The sequence below is a fragment of the Egretta garzetta genome, unplaced genomic scaffold, assembly GCF_000687185.1.
Source record: "Egretta garzetta isolate BGI_Z169 unplaced genomic scaffold, ASM68718v1 scaffold273, whole genome shotgun sequence".
NCBI lineage: Eukaryota > Metazoa > Chordata > Aves > Pelecaniformes > Ardeidae > Egretta > Egretta garzetta.
In genome coordinates, this window is record NW_009259236.1 from 266,088 (window position 1) to 286,091 (window position 20,004).

Below are 20,004 nucleotides of genomic sequence, written 5' to 3' on the forward strand. Positions count from 1 at the left end.
TACAGGCACACCTGCAGAAATACAACTTTTCCACTAAAAAGGAGATGTTTGTCCTACAATTTTCTCTTTGGGGGTTGAGGTGGGGCAAGCAGAGATTTCAGCCACCAAACCCAGCAAGCTCCAGATCTGCTCTGTCCCCTGTTTCTAGATGATGAAGCTTTACTGAGCTCCTCTACTCAACATATGACATGAAAGTATGGTACATTTTATAGACAATAAGCAATATACTTAATATAGTCTAGATGCTGGCAGGTTTTTTTTTTCCTGCAAGTGGTTAATGATGATCACTGTATCGGTATCTTTGCAATCCTGCTTTTTTCCAAGCAAATTTTAGTTACATGTTTTTGATTCTGTGATTGTAGATGAACGAGGAATTATAGCATGCTGCAAAGAGAAAAAGATTTCTCCCATTACACCTAAATGAGGACTATAGTTGGTACTGAATTTCAAATTCAGTGTAGTTCACTGAGGAAACAACTCTGTACACTAGAAGGTTCATACAAAATGCCATTGAATAGATTCCACAGCATGTCAAGTTGATAATTAGCTGTACTGATTACCTAAGACAAGTCAAGTCCCTGATGAGCAATACTTTTTATGTTAATAAATTACATCAGCTGTATATCATTGAACCATACTTCACATTGTTATAATTTCTGCCACAGTTTTTATCATTCAGAAAAAACTGTCAGGATAATTTAAAATACACTTCATTTACCCATTACTGACAACAGCAGTGTGACCAAATCTGTTGACATCTCGATGCAGATTAGGTTTTGGTAAAATCTTCCATTCATCACAAGCTGAAAAACAAAACAAAAGCATATGAAAACATATATAAAATAATTTCAAAAGTTTTCAGCAAAATATATGCAAAATGGATTTCATCGATACTACTTTGTATTTTAAGTATCAGCTAACTTTATTGCCCATTTACCCTCCCTTCTCAGAGGGATCAGTGCAGGTAACCCCTGCTGTCTCCACTGTAAAAACAGACCACGTGTACCTCATGACCTTCAAACGTTCTGAACACGCTTTCATCACCTACTGGTCTCACGAACTCTGTAACAAAATTTGACTGACATAATTAAAACCATTTTTAATATTAGTTTCTAGGGGGTTTTTAAAATTGTTCGTCAAAATCAGCAGGATTTGACAGACTTCTTTTTCCTGTTGTCACTAGGTGAAAGCTAAGCTGCTTTTTTCTACTCCTAATAACCCACTTTATTCTGCATTCATGCATTTAAACATGATATTTATTTGGCCTTCATAAAGTCCTTCTAGAGTCTTTATTTTCAGTGATATACATTTATCAACATATATCACAGATCAGTGATATACACACTCAGTCTTTAAACACATTCCATTAATGCCATTTTGTAATTTTTGGTCCTTCTTTTGATTTCTTTTGAAGTAAGCTTTGGCTTTTTAGGTAGATCCCCCTTTCAAATGCATCACTGAGATTTTCTGGAGAAAGAAGTAATATGCATAAAGATTCTGCTACACTTTGAGACAGCACAGGATTTGAGCACACAGCAGTCACTAGTTCTGGGAAGCTGTATTTGCGTTGCGCAAGCATAAATCAACAGGTACTCCTTTAGACTCCTTTTAGACGCATTTGCTGAGTAGGTGCGCCAAGAACCTGCCAGCAACACTTACCTATCATGGCATTTATCAAGGCAAGAGGACTCTCACTGAAGCGTCCCTTTATTATACAGTTCTCTGCCTTCAAAGCCTGTTTCAACACCCGCGGCGACAATCTCTGCCATCATTGGCATCAAGTGACCAGTAACATGGCCCTAACATTGCACACCCTCAAATTAACCAAAGGATTACAATTCATATGTATTTCACATGTGCGAAAGCAAACTTATTTCTTTTCATAAGCACTTTAAGATGAACTACCACTCCTCCAGCTGTGCAGCCCATCTCATTAGCATCTTACTTTTGGTATCTTAAGTATGCTACTAATTACTTTCCTTTCACCAAGTATTTGAGATGAATGTTTTATCAGTACTTTCACCTCAAATTAACTATTTAAGCATATTTCTTTAGTACCACTGTGGGAGTATTTCCAAATGTGGTTTTGGTGTGATTTCATTTTCTGTCCTGACTGGGAATTTTGTACAAAACCCACAGTAATAGAAATAGAAAGCACCTAGAGATTGAAGCTTCAAGGAAATCAGTTTAAAACAGAGCAAAGAAAGTACTTTTCTACAGAGCAGGTGTCCTGGTTTCGGCCGGGACAGAGTTAATTCTCTTCCTAGTCGCTGGCATAGTACCAGAATAACGTTGACAGAAACAACTAAAACCATCAGTGTGTTAAGTAGTGCTTACACCAGTCGAGGACTTTTCAGCTTCCCAAGCTCTGCCAGGTGCACAAGAAGCTGGGAGGGAGCACAGCCAGGGCATCTGACCCCAACTGACCAAAAGGCTATTCCAGACCATATGGTGTCATGCCCAGTATAGAAACTGGGGGGAGCTGGCCAGGGGCAGCAATCTCTGCTTGGTGACGGGCTGGGCATCAGCCAGTGGGTGGTGAGCACTGCATTGTGCATCACTTGGTTTGTATATCTTTTTATCATCATTATTACTATTATTTTATTTTCCTTTGTTGTTCTGTTAAATTGTCTTTATCTCAACCCACAGGTTTTACTACTTTTTTTTTCTCCCCAATTCTGTCCCCTGTCCCACTGGGGAGGTGAGGAGAATGAGCAAGCAGCTGGGTGGTGCTTAGTTACCAGCAGGGGTTAAACCATGACAGCAGGCAAAGCATTTCTGGAGTTTGTCAACATAACAGGTTTTGGAGACAGGAAGGGTAAACTTTCAGGAAAACTTTCTTACCAGTCAGAGAGTTACAGTTTTCTCGTAACAAAAAAAGTCTGCTATATTTTAAATCCGAAGTTGAAAAGGAGTTAAAGGGAGATGTTTCCCATTTAATCGAAATAAAAGTGTGGCTTTATTTTTTTATACATATCTATACACACACGCACATATGTATATTTAGATCTTTGACAATTTTATTGTCCTTTCAGATATTCTCAATGAAAACTTACTTGCATTTTGCCTTAAGTGGTTTGAAGCCAGAATAACAAGATGACACTTTTTCTTCTGAACCAGTTGCAAAGCTACTGAGTTGGACACTAAGACACAATAAAAATTACCTATTTGCTCAGCATACTCTCCATAATATACAAAAGTAAATGGAGTACATGCCTGTAGAAGCTGCATGGTCAGAGTTAGTACCACAAAGAAGCAGAAGTGTCCTGTAGAGACCAACATTCAGAAAAGGTCGCTGACACAGAGCAACACTATGGAGAGCACATCTGGAACCTAACCATTTCCAGGGTCTTCACGCAATTATTACACAGGTTGATTTTTACCTAATATTACTGAATTCTTTTACCTGTAAGAGTCCAGTGACAGCCACATCTAAATAAGGTACATTTACTTAATTTTAAGTTTTGGAATAATTAATGCAAGTTATAAATACGATTAAAAAATAAAGGAATGTCACCATCAGAGCACATTATTTCAAGGAAGTCTGCTTAAGGTTAAAAAAAAAAAACCAACAATGAAACAACTGAACACCCCTACAACAAAAATGGGTATTAGGAAAACCAAGAGGGACAAATTGTCCTCCAGGCTGGTGTCACACAGAGCCTAAGCCACTCTAACTGCTGGCTACACTGGTCCTGTTCTCGTTCCCACTGTCAGCACAGCTCATCACTGCTAATCCTGCTGTTCTGGCACTTCTAATGGAGGAAATCATTCACAGAAGCACTTTGTCCCCTTCACTTGCTGTTAGCATACCGCACCGAACTAGCTCGGCAACGGGAGGGGGCAGGACAGCACGGCTACAGGCACACCTGCAGAAATACGCCGCTAGATTGACGTGGGCTTTCACAGAATCACAGCCTGTGCCCCTAGAGAGGGTCAGAGTGAGACTGCGATAGATAAATCAATTGCATCTTTGTAGAAATTGGAAACAGAAACTAAAAGCACATTATTACCAGAGTAACACAAATGGTCCAACCTGCAACAATTTCAACATCAGATGGTGGACTTGGAATGAATTTGGTAGTTTGAAGAAAAAGAAAGACTAATAACTTTAATTCACTCTCTTACAGTGCATTCCCAAAATCTTGCCTCTTTCTCAACTTCTACCTTCTGTCACTATCACTCAACATTTTATTATCATAAAATTATGGTGTTATTAATACACTCCACCTTTCACAATTGTTCTTTTTTTATTTTCTCTGCTTAAATAGAACAGTGAAAGTATGGACAATCCAGAGAGATGTTGCTCCTGAAACAGTTTCAGCAGAAGAGATCACAGTACTAGGACACAAATTAATTACTTACGATCACAAGTTTCAGATTAAGGTAGGAGTAGTACTAAATATAAAAGTTGTGTATTCCCCACATCCCAGCATAGCACTGGCATTTGATGCCTCCGTGGTGTCTGAATTATGTAAGAAATTCAGACTAAGAGCAATATTATTTATTGGAAATAAGTAATCAACAATCATTAATTCAATTTCTATTTCAAGAAAATATTTCCATTTTAAAAGCTATTAAAAGCAAACACTGTAACACTACAACTGACCAGCAAAGTCTTGCTGTTACACTTTAAAATCAAGTTCTTGCTGCTGTAAGCCATTGCACATTAACAGAAACAGCAAGTTTGAGCTCATATGCCTCTGATGGTAAAGGAAACAATTTAAAAAAAAAAAACAGACTACATTTTCATCTGATCTTGGTAAGTGTTCCACATTGGTTTTTGTTTTTTTACAAACATACTTACAAATATATAGTGTTTCCTGTACTTAGAAATTTATTTAAGAAAAAGTGGGATTTAATGCCAAAGGAAAACCATAAAACCATAATAAGGGCCGGTTTTGAGATAAGAAACCCTTGAGGGCTGGAGATATAATAATTCCTTTCTTGCTGATGGTATTTGTCAAACTGGCAGGTCTTTTCAGTAGAGTACAAGGGAAGAAGGCGGGGGGAAGCACATTACAAATAGCCTCCCCTCTTATCTCATCCTAGCCTTCTCGATGGCTACTGAACACTGAACGAAGCATTGTGCAAGAATAATACTTTTGCTCAGTTTTAAATTCCTGATTGGAGTTTCTCTGTACAGATTGGTTAATACAAAATACAGATAGTTAACCAACTGATTTTTGGTGGATTTTTGTTAAAGAATCAAATAGAATTCATCCCTGCCCATCATCTTCAAACTACCCAAATTTCCAGACTCACTGTACAGTTCCAAGAAGAAGGTGACAAACAGCAAACGCAGTATGAGTTTCACCGGCATTTATTGCTATTACAGCCTTCTGTGTGTTGTATTAAGTCTAGTAAGGATGGTAAGCTCTATCAACTCAAAAATAAAATACACTCCTCTGTAAAATGTCATGCACTCTTAAGTTATTATACAGAGAGTAAGTGGAAGATACGGTATTGGTTATATTTACCATTGTCTTATATTGCACATGGAGTTCCATACTGCTTTTAATAGAAACAGTTACTAAGCAGATGAGGGAGCGATACTGTTCATCCCAAACTGATCAGCAGAATGTTTAGTCACTGAAAAGTACAAGGAGGAATACAGGGGCAGAGGAATACAGGGGCTGTTCTTCCTATCAGTAAGGCTTCAACTTCAAAACCAAGTTATATCATTATAAGAAAAAGGTTCCTACTCCTCCCTAGTGTAGATTAAATGGTTACCAGATGATACAGAAGTGGCTCTGAGAGTGAATTCATCAGCCATGCAAATTATAGAATCATAGGATCGTTTAGGTTGGAAAAGACCTTTAAGGTCATCAAGCCCAACCATTAACCTAACCCTGCCATTCCACCACTACACCATGTCCCTAAGCACCTCATCTTACTTACATGATGAAACACACCACAGAAATGGACCAGATTTGAACTGATCCAGCTCATGCTGGCAGAGGAAAACCCCAAATTAACTTTGCATGGGGTAGTACTCTTCAGGGTCCACACTCCCACCAAGACTAGCCTCAACATCCTACACTTTGTCCAGTCACCTATATCCTTTTTATCTACATCCTACTGCGATATTGCATTACTGTTATCAGAGAAGATGACCAAGGCATTTCATAGAAACGTTCAAAGTGTTGCAACAGTAAGGACAATTTCACAGAGCTGGAACTGAAACACAAGTCCAGGCTGTCTACGAGGGACATAAAGACAAGAGAAAGAGTCCCTGAGAATTCACTGTGGCACAATTAAAGCTCCAGACCACTAAAAATACAACCAGTTACATCAATACAAAGATACTATAATAGCATATACAGTACAGTAAGAGGAATATGCTACACCAGTATAATATAGTTATACATTACTAGACTGTATCCCACGACTGTATCCATGACTTCATGGGGAAAAAAAAAAAAAAAGACTACATTTCTAATCAACATAGTCACATCAGTAAAATACTCCAATAGAGATTTGCTTTAAAATATTTAATTAACGTGACTGAAGGAAAAACAGGGGAAACAGAGCATCCTAGCTCTATCCTGTTAGCCTTGCAAGTCTTTTTATGAGTGACTTGCTTTTCAGACATACAGTTAAATATACCATTAAAAACCTGTTTAGGAGTGGAAGGCAGCATAAAGTTCGCACTTACCATTGACATCTGATTTTGAACAATGTATTGCTTAAACATTAGGACAGAACTGGGGCATTCACCAGTTAACACAGCTCCGTTAAATTCATGTCTGAATTAAGTTAATAAGGCAATTTTGAAAATTATACAAGTTGAGCATCCAACTACCTCCGATTCAAATTTTAGTTATGAAAAATCTAAGAACCACACATCTACCAGCTGTTTTAAAGATCATTACTCTCCCCTTTCTTCATCTGATTTATTGAATGTATTACGGACATCTCAGTATTTTCAACAACTAAAAAGACTAGGAGAATGACCCTGAAAAATCTTGACAACTAACTCCCAAATCTACACAATTTTGTAAAGAATATAAGAGAACATCAAGGAACTGAGATATTCTTTCGCAGAAAATGCAGAAAACATTACAGAAACACAGACAAAAAACTGTAAGCGTTGAGCAGAAAAGCAGCTTATTTACACTTCATTTGCATTTTCCTCCCTCCCCCTGCAACGCCCAGTACTGCACAGCACTGTTCTGCCTGAACAGAAGCACCATGCCCACTCAGAGAGAGTTCCGCCTGCAGGCTCTAAGTGATACTCTCACTGTTTCCTTCAAAGAATAGGAAGGGTTCATACTTCCAAAAATGATAAAAGGAAAAAGACTTGTTTTATGTAGTTTAATAGCAGTTAAGAGTAACGATCCAGGATGTGGGAGAAACAGGTTCATTTCCTACCCTACAGCTTTCATCTCTAAGGAAAGTGCCCTAACTGTTCAAGCCAGGTAACTCTTCTCTATTCCAAGTTAATGCTGTCCCACTGAACAGGAGGGGCGAAGTAACGTTGTTAGAAATAGGGAGGAAGAGTTGTTAGGACAGTCTCTGAAAAAGGGGCGAGCACTGTTCTATACTTTACCTCCAGGATCACATTTTTATTTTTGCACTGGCAGGCAGGTTTACTGACAACCTCTTAGTATGTTTGGAGCTATGCTTTAAGAAAAGAGACAGGAAGCTACAATAATTTCTCAATGTTAAACGATTTAAATAGATTTGAAATGCCAATGTATACACAATTCTGCTCAATCACACTCTCTGTAACACCCATAGTGCATCCTTGCATACTACATAGAATTCAATGTCAGATTATGCTTGTACCTTCTCTTTACATATTTCCAATAACTACTCAGTTAGTTTTACCATGTTTAGAAGAAATGTTTGTTCACAAAGTATGAGCACACATTATTTCTCTGTCTAGTTCTCTTTTTTTTTTTTTTTTTTTTTTGCAACTCTGGACACTTAAACGCTATGAACAACTAAAGCACCATGAAAGTTAGGTACAAACAAAAAAACTTATTTTCCAATTCATTCCACACTGCATAAAAATTCTTCTTTACACAGATAATAAAAACCCCCTTACTCTCAGGAAAACATAAAGGCAAACATGTCTGAAGCAACATGAATTGAATTTAAACTACAGCTCTAACATCTACAGCAGAGTCTATATACATAACAGTGACTCCCCAAGCAATATTAAAACAACCACCTTGAGCTTTACTATTAAAGGAAGCAATTAGTGCATTACATTATTATGGTTTTGCTCGTCTAATAGTACAGTGATACAGAGGCATTTGCTACTACAGACTGCACCAGAACTATATTTATGACTTAAGTGCTCAGGAACGCATAAAACTTAATCCATCACAGCCGCTGCTTTACATTTTCTTTGTGATAGCACATTGATAATCCATCCATTTATAACTCCAGAAGGAGTGAGAATTGTAAAAATAGATGCGTTTGCGTTGAAAAAAAAAAAAAGCAAAAAAAGAAAATCTTTACAGACATTTAAACTTACTCATTTTGTTGATGACAGACTGAAGTTAAACAACTTATTTTACATGCAAACAATTTATGAATAAATAACTCATTTTATTACAAAATACAAGCAATATATGTTTGATTACAAGTGAAACAGAAGTTAATCTCATGAGATAATCTTGAATTTTTTTCCAAACAGGAAAAAGTTTTTAAGCTTTGTTTGAACACGCGAGAAGAAAGTTAATATTTCACATGCAATATTGTCTCTCATAAGCAATTGATTTTCCATATTATTTAATCCATAATAATAAACTGAAATCCAGACACGTAACAAGACTTACAAAAGAAACTTTGCAGAGTAAATTATTATCTTAAAAGTATGGGGCTTGCACTTCTGCCATAGACACAGACAATGCTGAAATATAACTACAAGTAGGAGAGAGCATGCAAGCAGCTGTCGTGTTCCAATGATTTCAGGTTTTGGCTTTTGTAGAGGTTCCCTTTCAGTCATTCTGTATGCATTTCTAGGATATCCAGATACCTTAGCAGTTGGCATATGTGAAACAAAAGGACAGAGACTGAATACTTCATACACTGAAACTACAGGAACTGCCTTAGGCATACAGAAATACATTTACTAACATTACCATTTGGCCAGGAACTAATATCAATGTCCTTACTCTTACAAAAAGCAATTTTTTTAAATTTTTTTTTAATACTAGTCTCAGTAGTTAGAAACTCTGCTTTAAATTCTGATTCTATATGTCCAATTAATCTATTTTTATATGTAAATATTGCATCTAAATACTCATCAAATATAATCTAAATTACTTTCCTAAGCTCTAATTGAAATAGAAATGCAAGAGTACAAGGGGGCTCCTGTATCACACTTTCAAAATTAAAAAAAAAAGGCAGTCTTATTATTCCCAACTAATTTTAAGTACAAGGGGGCTCCTGTATCACACTTTTAAAATTAAAAAAAAAGGCAGTCTTATTATTCCCAACTAATACTTCAAAAATCTATCCTAAAGTTTTAGAGTACAGCTTTGATTTTTATTTGCAGTTGGGCTGAAAACAAGTTCTTCAACATGCACATGTGCGCATTTATGTATATACATATATATAAATATGTATTTAATACATATATGCATATCAATACATAGTGTGGTGGTTGGGTTTTTTTTATTTTTTAGTAGTCCTTCATCAGGTTCCCCAGGTTGAAAATTGAGCTCTCCTTCAGAAAATTAAAAGCCACACGGACACAGCCTTCCAACTACCCATCTGCACATTTAGATAGAGAAGCTTTCCAGTAGTGTTAGTGTCATACAAATTATAAATCATATTTATACAATACATTTATCAGCACTGGAACATCAATTATAGGGCAAGCATAAGGAATAAAGACACATGATGTGTTTTTTTAACCTTCATACCAGCTACAAAGATTGAGGATAAAAGTGAAGAAACAGAGCTGTAATGCTGCACCCCTCTTTTCTTCCCAAGCCTACAGAAGAGAACAGAGAGAGGTAGGATTCTTGCTCCAAAGCTGGTTATCAGATATAATCTTGCTCCAAAAAGCTGGTTGCTGGTACAGCCCAGAAGATGGAATGTGACTGAATATTCAGTGTAATTGCTGGTATTTTTCAGGACAATACCTAGTTCTATTTTCTCTGGGAGGGCTTTCCACCATTGTTGCAATACCAGGCCAATAGCAGTAAGAAGAATCCATAATAGTTTTTAGCTCATTCAATAGCTGATCCAAGTATGCTGGGTTTGCTCAAATTCATGTAAATGTACATAAAAGCCTGTCCTCAAATTTTCCTAACTTGCACCAAATAAACCTTAGTCATGGTCAAAGAATGAGATGCCTTCATGAAGCGGTTTCATTTTGTTTATAAATGTTTAAAAAATTAAGAACTACTTTGCCTGAAATGTTATTTATTTCACTACTCCTGTCCTTTCGCAGAATTACGCCCAGTTATTGAGTTGTGTGCTCATTAGACCAACTACTGCAAAACAATTATACTTTGTTTGGAGCAGGAGTTGGACTAGAGCTTTGTATGGTACACAGATCACCATGGTTTCTCTCTGAAGTGTATTCTATTCCTTATACAATGTATATAATCAAACTAATCAAGTAGTCAGAAAAAAAAATACCCAACACACTGGCCTGGCTGAACCATTCTACCACTGTGTAGGCAGAAAACACAGTGGTGAACTTGAGGCCAACAGTAACTGAAGAAAAAAAACAAAGCAGACTGAACTAATGTCAAACTTTGTACCAAGAAGAAAACATAAGCAAAACATCAATACTGACGCGTGTCACACTTCCTCTCTAGTTCTATTACACATTTATTTAAACTAATCTCTGTGAAGTCTAAGCACTTTGTAGAATTTAAAGTCAGTGGTAAATATCTACTCTCTTTCTACCGTGTCTCAGTCTCCCAAAGGTATGCATTTTTATATATTACAAAGTAGGAATTGGAGGAACTCAGGGTACAGCTCCTAACATACAGTTTCTCACACAAAGACTGAAGAACAAGATAATATCTTATTTTGAAAGATAAATCCCTATTCATTAATTACAGGTATGCAGCCATACTTCACACATTCAGACACACAGATCTGTTTGTATTAATTGTCATTAAGTACCTTTCAAAATGCTATAATGGAAGAATTGAATAAACAACCCAGCTTGAACACTGGCAGCTACATCTGTGACACACAAGATCTCACCAGTTGAGGCCCTTCAGCTTCTTTTTATGTGCTGAACAGGCAACCACGGCACTCCAGTGTACAGCAGATAAAGAAAAGCCATAACCAATATCAGTTAGAAAACCACAGGTCAGCCAGAGCATCCAAGGGAGAGCCCTGTGGCAACGCTGTCCCCATTGCCAAGGTTCTTCTTTCAGCAAAAAGTAAACAATAATAGCACAGTTGGAAAAATGAGGATAACCATTTGTAGATCTTTAAGGAGCTGCTAGAGCAACCTGGCAGCAAGTCTGGTGGTAAAATACCAGAGGACAAACACATACCAGAGGCCAGGTTTCTAACGTTCATTTTGTGCAGCAGTATTCTAAATAAATACACCAAAAAATATTAAATTATGAAAATTAGGGTATCATAATAGTTTTTATAGCATCTCCAGATCTCCGAATCTTCAGCTTTAAAAAATGTATTCAGATGCAGTACGCATTTAAAATGACTGAATTGAGCTCTTGGATCATGACACTTACATTTAACTGTCTAAAATTTATGGATGTAGGCTAAGTTCAGTACCTAGAGAGCAATGACTGATTCCAGAAAAGAAAAAAAAAAAAAAAAAGCAAGCAACTCTGTCCTAAGCTTGGTAAAATTAATTGCTCTCTGGAAATACTTATCTCCCTCCATTGACTAGAGGAAGAGTCTGGATTACCAGATTGTATTAAAAACCAGCCTTTTAGACAGCTAAACTTAGAGAGATGAATCCCCCCAAACAGTTACTTCAAATTAATATGAAAAACAGTAAGGGTTTTCATGGATTATAAAAAGCTGAAGCAATCCATCCATAAGACTACGTCACATATAATAAGAGATAATCATCAAAAGCATTCTATAGCCCAACTTGAACATAAATAGTATAGGCTCTATCTCTAGGATTCATCTGGTTTCTAGACAGCACCCATTTTTTCCAAGACAGAGCATAACACTTCATTACTTGTAAGGTATCTAGGAAATGCAAAACTGATAGCATCATATATTTTGTCTTCCAAGCATTGTTCAAAAACTTAAGATACAAGGTAAATAAAATTCTGAAATATACCCATTCCATAATTATCCAATTCTTAGTCACATAAGTATTTACTACTTTCTGAAAAAGTATATCTGTATCCAATATGTGCTGTAAGACTGTGTTTTTAATTTTGCCAAATGAATAATACAGAAGATTAAGTTTGTATCAAATCATTCTTCATAGATCTAGGGTTTTTTAAAAGAGTAATTAATACATCTGTCCCTTTTGTACTTCACCAGTTTGCTAACACAGGGAGAATGTGACTTGCAAGAAAATATGAATACCGTATTAAATACTGTAATCAAGTAGAATATCAGAAATACTGTTTCACAAAAAAAACCCAAACCCACCTAAAACACCCCCCCCAACCCCCCCACATATTCCTGAAGTAGGATAAAAAAAACTCCTGGTGCATGAAAGTCAGAAAGCGACACATATTCAGATCCTGGGACTCGTACTATTGATTCTCAAGTGCAGATTCTACAAATAAATGTAGACCAATACCATCCTCTAAAATGAGGAGGGAGCTCTGTTTTATTAAAAATTAAAACCAGATGTAAACTGCAATGAGAATTAAATCAATAGCTCACACCATCAGATGCCTACAAGAAGGTACAGAATATGTAATACGGCGATACAGTCAAAAAAATTCAACTGTTCGGAAAAGGCATTATTCACACGCTCGGTGAAACTGGCAGGAAATAGCACATATATATTCCACGTACTTAATTTACCGATTATTTTCTTATGAGAGCAAATGCAGAGTGGGTGATAATGATACACAAAGCTATAAAGAGCCATCAACTAGTCCTATAAAAAGGATCTTGTCTCACCCTCTTCCACAGCTGTATTCAGATAACAAACGCTTGCCCAAAATAGATCCAGGCGCTATCCACAAGCTATTCTCAACAGGATCATGTGCGAGTCCATTTCCCAGACTGCTCTAACACATTACCCAAATTTTAGTTCCCAGGAGAAATGGCTGTGTTTTTTGGACCAAATATGACCCGTGTGTTTGTATTTGCAGCCTATGCATAAAATATGGACATGAACATTAGGGAAGGGAAAAACTATTTATGGTAAGAACAACAGTGGCAATAAACAAGACAGGAAACAGATTATGGACTCATTAAACTCCCTTAGATTTACAGCCTCAGCAATCCTACAGGGAGGCTTTTCCACAACTGCACAGCTCTAATGGTTGAAACCATCCTACAGACTGAAAGCTTACACCCATCTCATTTTGTCTTGAGACTTTTACCTTAAACAGTTTTCCTCCAAAGTGTATTCTTATCATATATTTATAAACAACAATCTTTTCTCCTCTCAGGCGCTCTCTTGCAAAATTAAATATACCACAACCTTTTATTATCTCCTAAAGGCTCCGCATGCTTCACTTGGCCTTAACACCGCTTGCCATGCAGAGCCCTGTTTGAGTTTGTCTTTCTTAAAGGTGTGTTGCCAAAATTCTACAAAAATATCCAGGGCCTTGAGAACGGCTTCGATGCTTCTTTCTTCTTTTCATTAGGACTGCATAGGCAACTTTCACATGACACTCCTGGCTCAGACACACAAGCTGCTGTCATCTCTAGCAACGTGCCTTCAGTTTGTAGGAGAAATTTCTTACCATTTCCTTAGTGTATGCCATTTCCAATCCTCTCATTGTCCCTGAATGACAGTCCAGCCTCCTCCCAGTTGGTTTTCAGCTGAGTTTTATGGGGTTCTTTTGTTACTATTGACTTCTACCTTTGAACTTGAGTAACTGGGAACAAATTCTGTATTTTGACATTTGTACTGCATACTAGCAGGCTTTGGTGCTTCAGAAGAAGCATCCTCCAAAGACTATCTGCTGTCACATGAAATGAAGCACAAATAGCTCAGCTATTTTCATTGTGGTGTTGTCCATAGAAACACAGTTTATCCTTAACATAATGATGCAAAGGTCTTCCATAGTCTATTACTGCCCTGATTCATTTAATGTAGCTATGCCATTAGTCTATACAGGGGAGTATCCCCTGGAATTTTCCTCCCACTCGGCAAGACTGCTCATGCTAGCCTGTGGGCGGGGTATTGCTCCATGTGAAACATCCAGAGGCAGTTATCCTGATCAAGTAATGTATTTCAGTCTCAGAGGCAGGAATCTTTTAATTAATACTCTAATCTGAAATGCATAGGAAGAGGCAGGAGGAGGGCAGAGCAACTTGTCAGAGGAAGATACCCAGCAAAATCCATGCATCTCAGCTATCAGCCCCAACCTGTGTCTGTTCAGCTACAACCAGACACCTACCACAATCAGTCTCCCAGGAGGCTGCTTCTCTACACTCTCTTACTCATGGTGTGGACTTCCAATGTTTCCCGATTGCTCTTCACCTTCTGGCAGCTGAATCTCTCTTATTTTCCTGAGCATCACCACCTGACTACCCCTGCTTCGCCTTTCTTTCTCCACTCTCCAATCTTCATTCAGGCCCATTGTGGTGCCTTGATATAAGCACTGAGCAATGCGTTTTCCAAACTGCCACCAATTCCGAACCTTTTTAGGAACCTCTCAAGTGTAACTTGTGGGGAAATGGTTTGGTTTCAGTTTGGGGGTTCTTTTTGTGTGTGGTTTTTGTTTGTTTGTTTTTAAAATTCCAGCTTCATATTTTATTAGTACTGCGTAGTAATATATTCAGTAGCAGGGGGTGGGGGTGGAATCAATCAATCAATACTTGGAGGTAATCACCACTAGGGTCTCTGTTCAACACACTTTCATAACACCAAAATACACCAATTCTTGCAATTCATTTAGCAAAAAATCTGCTATTCATATTATAAGACAGTATTAGGCACATTTTAAAAAACTGATCATTTTAGCTTCTATGCTTTGTCCCACAAACCAAAAACTTTAGACTATTATGGAACAAAGGCCTGTTTTTAATTTTATGAGATAATTAATAAATAACTTGAAGGTGTTTGGGATCAAGACTTTAAAGGGTCACATTAGCTGGACTTGAGAAAGCAACACAGTGATATTTAAAACTCAAATGAGAAAAATACAACACAACACATACCTATATCATATGCAAGGAAGTCAGCAGAAAAGCACTTTGCACCATTACTCAGGGAAGTATCGTTGTGAGTGTTGCCACCAAAAATGAGCATAGCTCCATTAATTAAGACAGCAGAATGAAGATACCTTGCAAAGCCACTCTCTTTCAAAATAGTCCTGCAAAACATAAGAATAAATTAATACATACTAACACATGAAAAACTATATAAACACATCAAGAATATTTACAGATGAAAACAACATACAATACAAGCAAAACACTGAAGTCATTACTCAGTGAATATGATAAAAGGTATTCTGATTCTTTTTAAGATTATGAATTTTAGCATTCATTTAAAACATCATGCTTTTTTTCTTTTCATTAAAAATCCAGTTTGTCCAGTAACGTATCGGGAGTAAATTATAATACGCTTACATTCTTCAGAAGTGAATAATGATATGGTATGTTTTACTCAAACTGAATGAAAACCCATTCATATTATTAATTCCTATTTTTACATATTCTTAGCCATGTTGATTTTCTGCTGAAGAAATCCCATAAAGAACTCCTTAGAAGTCTAAAAGAATCTTTAGACCATCCTAAGTATTTGGTATTTTTTTTATTAATTGAACACTCAGACCTGGAGAAGAAATGGTAGAAGTCATTCTAGTTATGAGGAAAACCACTTGCAGTGCTTCATAAATGTATTCAGGCTGGCAGACTCAAGCATACAGAATTTCAGTTAAAAAAAAAAGTCCATGTACATTGAGTCTTTGATCTCTCTTCATTCATTTTAGCCTCTTTCTGTGCCATTTGCTTTGTGCAGAGCAATAACGTGGGCCCAACAGCAGCCAAGAGCTATCAATATCACAGTTTTAAAGTGGCAGGTGTGGGGCTAGTAGAGAGAGCAGAATACAAACTTGATTCAAACACAGCAAATAAATCTTACCGAGAGAGAGAGTAACCATTTGTGGGTTTTGCCAGACTGAATTAGCTAAGTAGACCAGCTGTAGGTATGTTTGTGAAGAGCTGATTAGATCGCCAGTAGGAAATATTATTTGCATTCCAGTAATAACTTTTTATTTGTCTCAGTAATCTAACAGTTTTCAAGTTTAGACTCTCACTTTCACTTGTGTTACTGCATGCTGATCACACCTACAATTAAACTGTTTTGTCATTTGTTTCCTGTAACGAATGTACTGAGTTGACAACCGTTCCTTCTCACTGAATGGCACTGTCTCTCTTGAATCACACTGATAACATTTTTTCAATATGTTTACATCATCATAGGGATTGGGGGAGAGGTTTAAAGTGTGTCTTATTGTTTTGACATAATGATGTAAATCAGTCAATAAACTTAAGATATTTTTTAAGTGATAAGAGATCGTATGTTTAAACAAGCTGAGAGGAAGGCATTAAACCCAAGTGTTCTCATATTACCATTTAAACAGAGTCCCCCCATCCCTAGAAAGTAACATCAAAGGAAATACCAAAGACTAAATGAAAGTAAATGAGATCTTTTTTGTTGCTTAAAAATGTGATAAATCCTTCAAGCCACCAGCAAAACCACCAGTGTGCTTCTGGTTTTAGCCCTTTTTTTTTTTTAAGTGACTTGCATTTTTGTTGTGTATTTCTGATTAATATACTTTGAAAACAGCACCACAGAAGTACATTTTTTCTAACCAGTAATTAGCTTGATACAGAATACTTACAGTACCTTCCCAGAAAAATGTGATACTTGGTTTCAACTCATTGGCTAGCAAAATACCAAATTAGGAATGACAAGGAAATAGAACAAGACATTCTTCTTAACAGTTATTTTCAACGAGTAATGGAGGAATACTGCTGCTATGGGTTGAAAGAATGACAATATATTAACATATTGTCCTCATCCATTTGGACTATAGAACTCTCTGTGTCTTTTGCTTTACCCGTTTTCTACAGTTCCTGCCTCCTAATTTACATTAATTGCTATACACTGGGCTCTGTCTTGATTATCCTGCCTTGCAGCTGCCTACAAATAGTTGTCTTGATCACTAAAGGTCTAAAGAGCTGTACACTGTTCCAGGGAAAACTAAGGACTCTCTTCTTTCCACAGCGGATATAACAGCAATCCCTGCGGTTTTTCATTGGGCTACTCACTTTTCTACTTGTCACCCAACTGTATTGCCCCAGCCCTGGTCCCCACACTGTACAGGGTTTCTTTTCCCCTAATTTTTGCATATTGTGTGCTGAGTTTCATCCCTTCTGATAGCAGTAACTTTTCCCCAAGATTCAGTGGAAGTGTAACACAGTGTTTGTTAGTTTGGCCATGATTTTCACTGTTCAGTAGCATCACTGATGAGAGCAATCTTCAGAACTCTTCAACACGTATCAAACCCATGCAAATTATATGAGTCTCAGCACACTTTGCACTGAATTCATTATTTATGCACATACACGTGTATCTATCTGCAAACATTAGTCCACGTTAACTATACCAGTGCCAAGTGTTGCATAGAGCAGCGTGATATTACAATGGTAACAGAAACACCCAGGAGCCAGCAGGTGCTTCCACTGTTTCAGGCCATTATCTAAGCCCAGCACCACATTGCCCCCCAGTTGCCAATGGCAGCAGTATGCAAGTCATGCAAAGCAATGCAGGCATTACAAACATTGTAATTCTCCATCACGTATTAGAAATAATGTTCACACTAGGAATTAAAATACCACCCCCTCGCATTCCAAGAAACTTAAAGCTTATGCCCAATTGATATGAAGAAATGAAAACCCACGTGCCACTGAATAAAACAAGTAATCAGCTTTGTATACCAAGACTCAGTGAAGCACATGAACCTCAGCCAGATGAGACAGAGAAACAGAGAGTGAGTGCAAAAGAAAAACAGGGACAGTGAGGACAAGCACATGTGAGTGTGAAAAAAAAGCCACGTACATGGGCATCAGAAAGCTGTCATGTTTCCACTTCTTCCTCACACCCCACCTAGCCAGTCGCACATTCAGGCTCATTTGCCTCACTGAGTGCTCTGAATACTGATTATAAGATGTCACAGATACAGTAAACAAAGATTTTGTTACTACATAAGTGTCATTACCCCATCCTCTCAACCAGTTTTCAGTCCTACAGTACAACTGGCTTCCAGTGTAATACTCATGAAAGGTGTAAGAATTAAGTTCTCTACAAGCTGCAGAGAATGACGCATTAGTATAGAGTAGATAGAATCATTCATTACTAGTTTTTAAATGAATAATAAAAATATCCCAATAATTATTATTATATTGTTGAAGAGACCTTCAAAGGATACAATATCACTTTGTTCCAAGAATAGAGTGTAATAAAAGAGCATTAAAATTCCAGCAATTCAAAAATACATTAAAAGAGACAAAAAATTCTTGTAATAATGTTTTCAAGTTTGTGGCATTCAAAATCAAGAGCCTCAGTGAAATCAAACACACGTTTCCTACGTCTGAGAGCAAGTCTTGTGTGCTTAAAGTTAAGCCATTAGTGCTCAACACAAATATTAAATTGCAAGAATAAAAGGTTCCAAGAAATAGTTTTTGATCTCAAATAATCTCTAAGGCAAGAAAAAACATTTAAGGTCACTTTCTATACATAACATATAAGTAGCATTCATAAGTTACAATAAACTTGAGGGACAAGGAACCGGCAAAAAAAGAAACACCAAGAACATCAATAACTAAGGATATCTGCATACTACCAGGAATTTTCTCTCTTATTTCTGAGAGTTTTGTGAAAAAATAACCTTCAACGGCTCTTAGATTTCTCTGCTTATTTATAAAATAACAGACACTTGAAGTATATGATGCCATGCAGAAACAGTACACATGTACTATTTCTGCATGGTGGTTATGTCTAGATAGGAGGACCTTTCCTTAATTTGCAGAACGTGTGCAAAAGCTTCCTCCCTGCCATTCCTTCAATGTGTAGCTCCATTAATGCCCTGGATAAAGTCTAATCCCTGTACTGTTCTGCAAGATGCAAAGGATATGGAGGTGCCTATGTGACTTCACTAGAACCTTACTCTACCTTAACCTATGCTTACATTTTCCTTTTCATTAACAAATAACTTCACTTCCTACATTATAAATCCCACTTACCATGTCCGAGTATTAACTTCATATCTGTAAAGGTCATCCACCAATCCATATTTATTGCCAGGTAATGCTTTGTATCCACCATGAACATAAACAGATTTTGTCAGGTCATCATAGACGCTAGTATGGCCATATCCACCTTGCACAATTGCTCCTTTTGTTTCTGGTACGAGCCAAGAATTAGACCCTGGAATAGATGTACAAGAGACATAGGCTTAAGGCTTACTATTGCTAACACAGAGTAATAGGAGTTTTAAGTATATAAAATAATTTTCACTATAATTCTAAATACAGCTTAGTAAATTTAATTAGTAAAATTAGTAATTTTACACCAGTGTATCAAAATATCTGCAACTGGATAATATTTTTAGACTATTACCTGCTATTCTCAATTAAAACACAAATACATTGTTGCTACAGGTGCCAGGCTGTATCTCATACTCTCCCATGTGTGAGTTCAGCACACACACATAACAACAACAAAGCCCAAACCTTTTGGAAAATATGAAATTAAGAATTACAATTAATTCTCTCACAACCTTAACTTTGTCCCACCAGAGATGGCTGATTCGGTGCTCCAGCTACTTCAGCTGCATTAGGAACACCTGTACAGAACCATAGGGAAACCGTCTGGAGAAG

General features: G+C 37.0%; 1 protein-coding gene across 1 annotated transcript in view; it reads right to left on the reverse strand.

Annotated features, from left to right (window-relative positions):
• Window positions 1–20,004, reverse strand: part of ATRNL1 (attractin like 1) — a gene marked incomplete at both ends in the record, with an annotated part of 304,322 nt that overhangs the window by 199,502 nt on the left and 84,816 nt on the right. Inside the window, 3 exons of the mRNA XM_009635895.1 lie at window positions 719–803; window positions 15,274–15,428; window positions 19,369–19,552. Coding sequence (XP_009634190.1) covers window positions 719–803; window positions 15,274–15,428; window positions 19,369–19,552 — 424 coding nt within the window. The remainder of the gene's footprint in view (window positions 1–718; window positions 804–15,273; window positions 15,429–19,368; window positions 19,553–20,004) is intronic.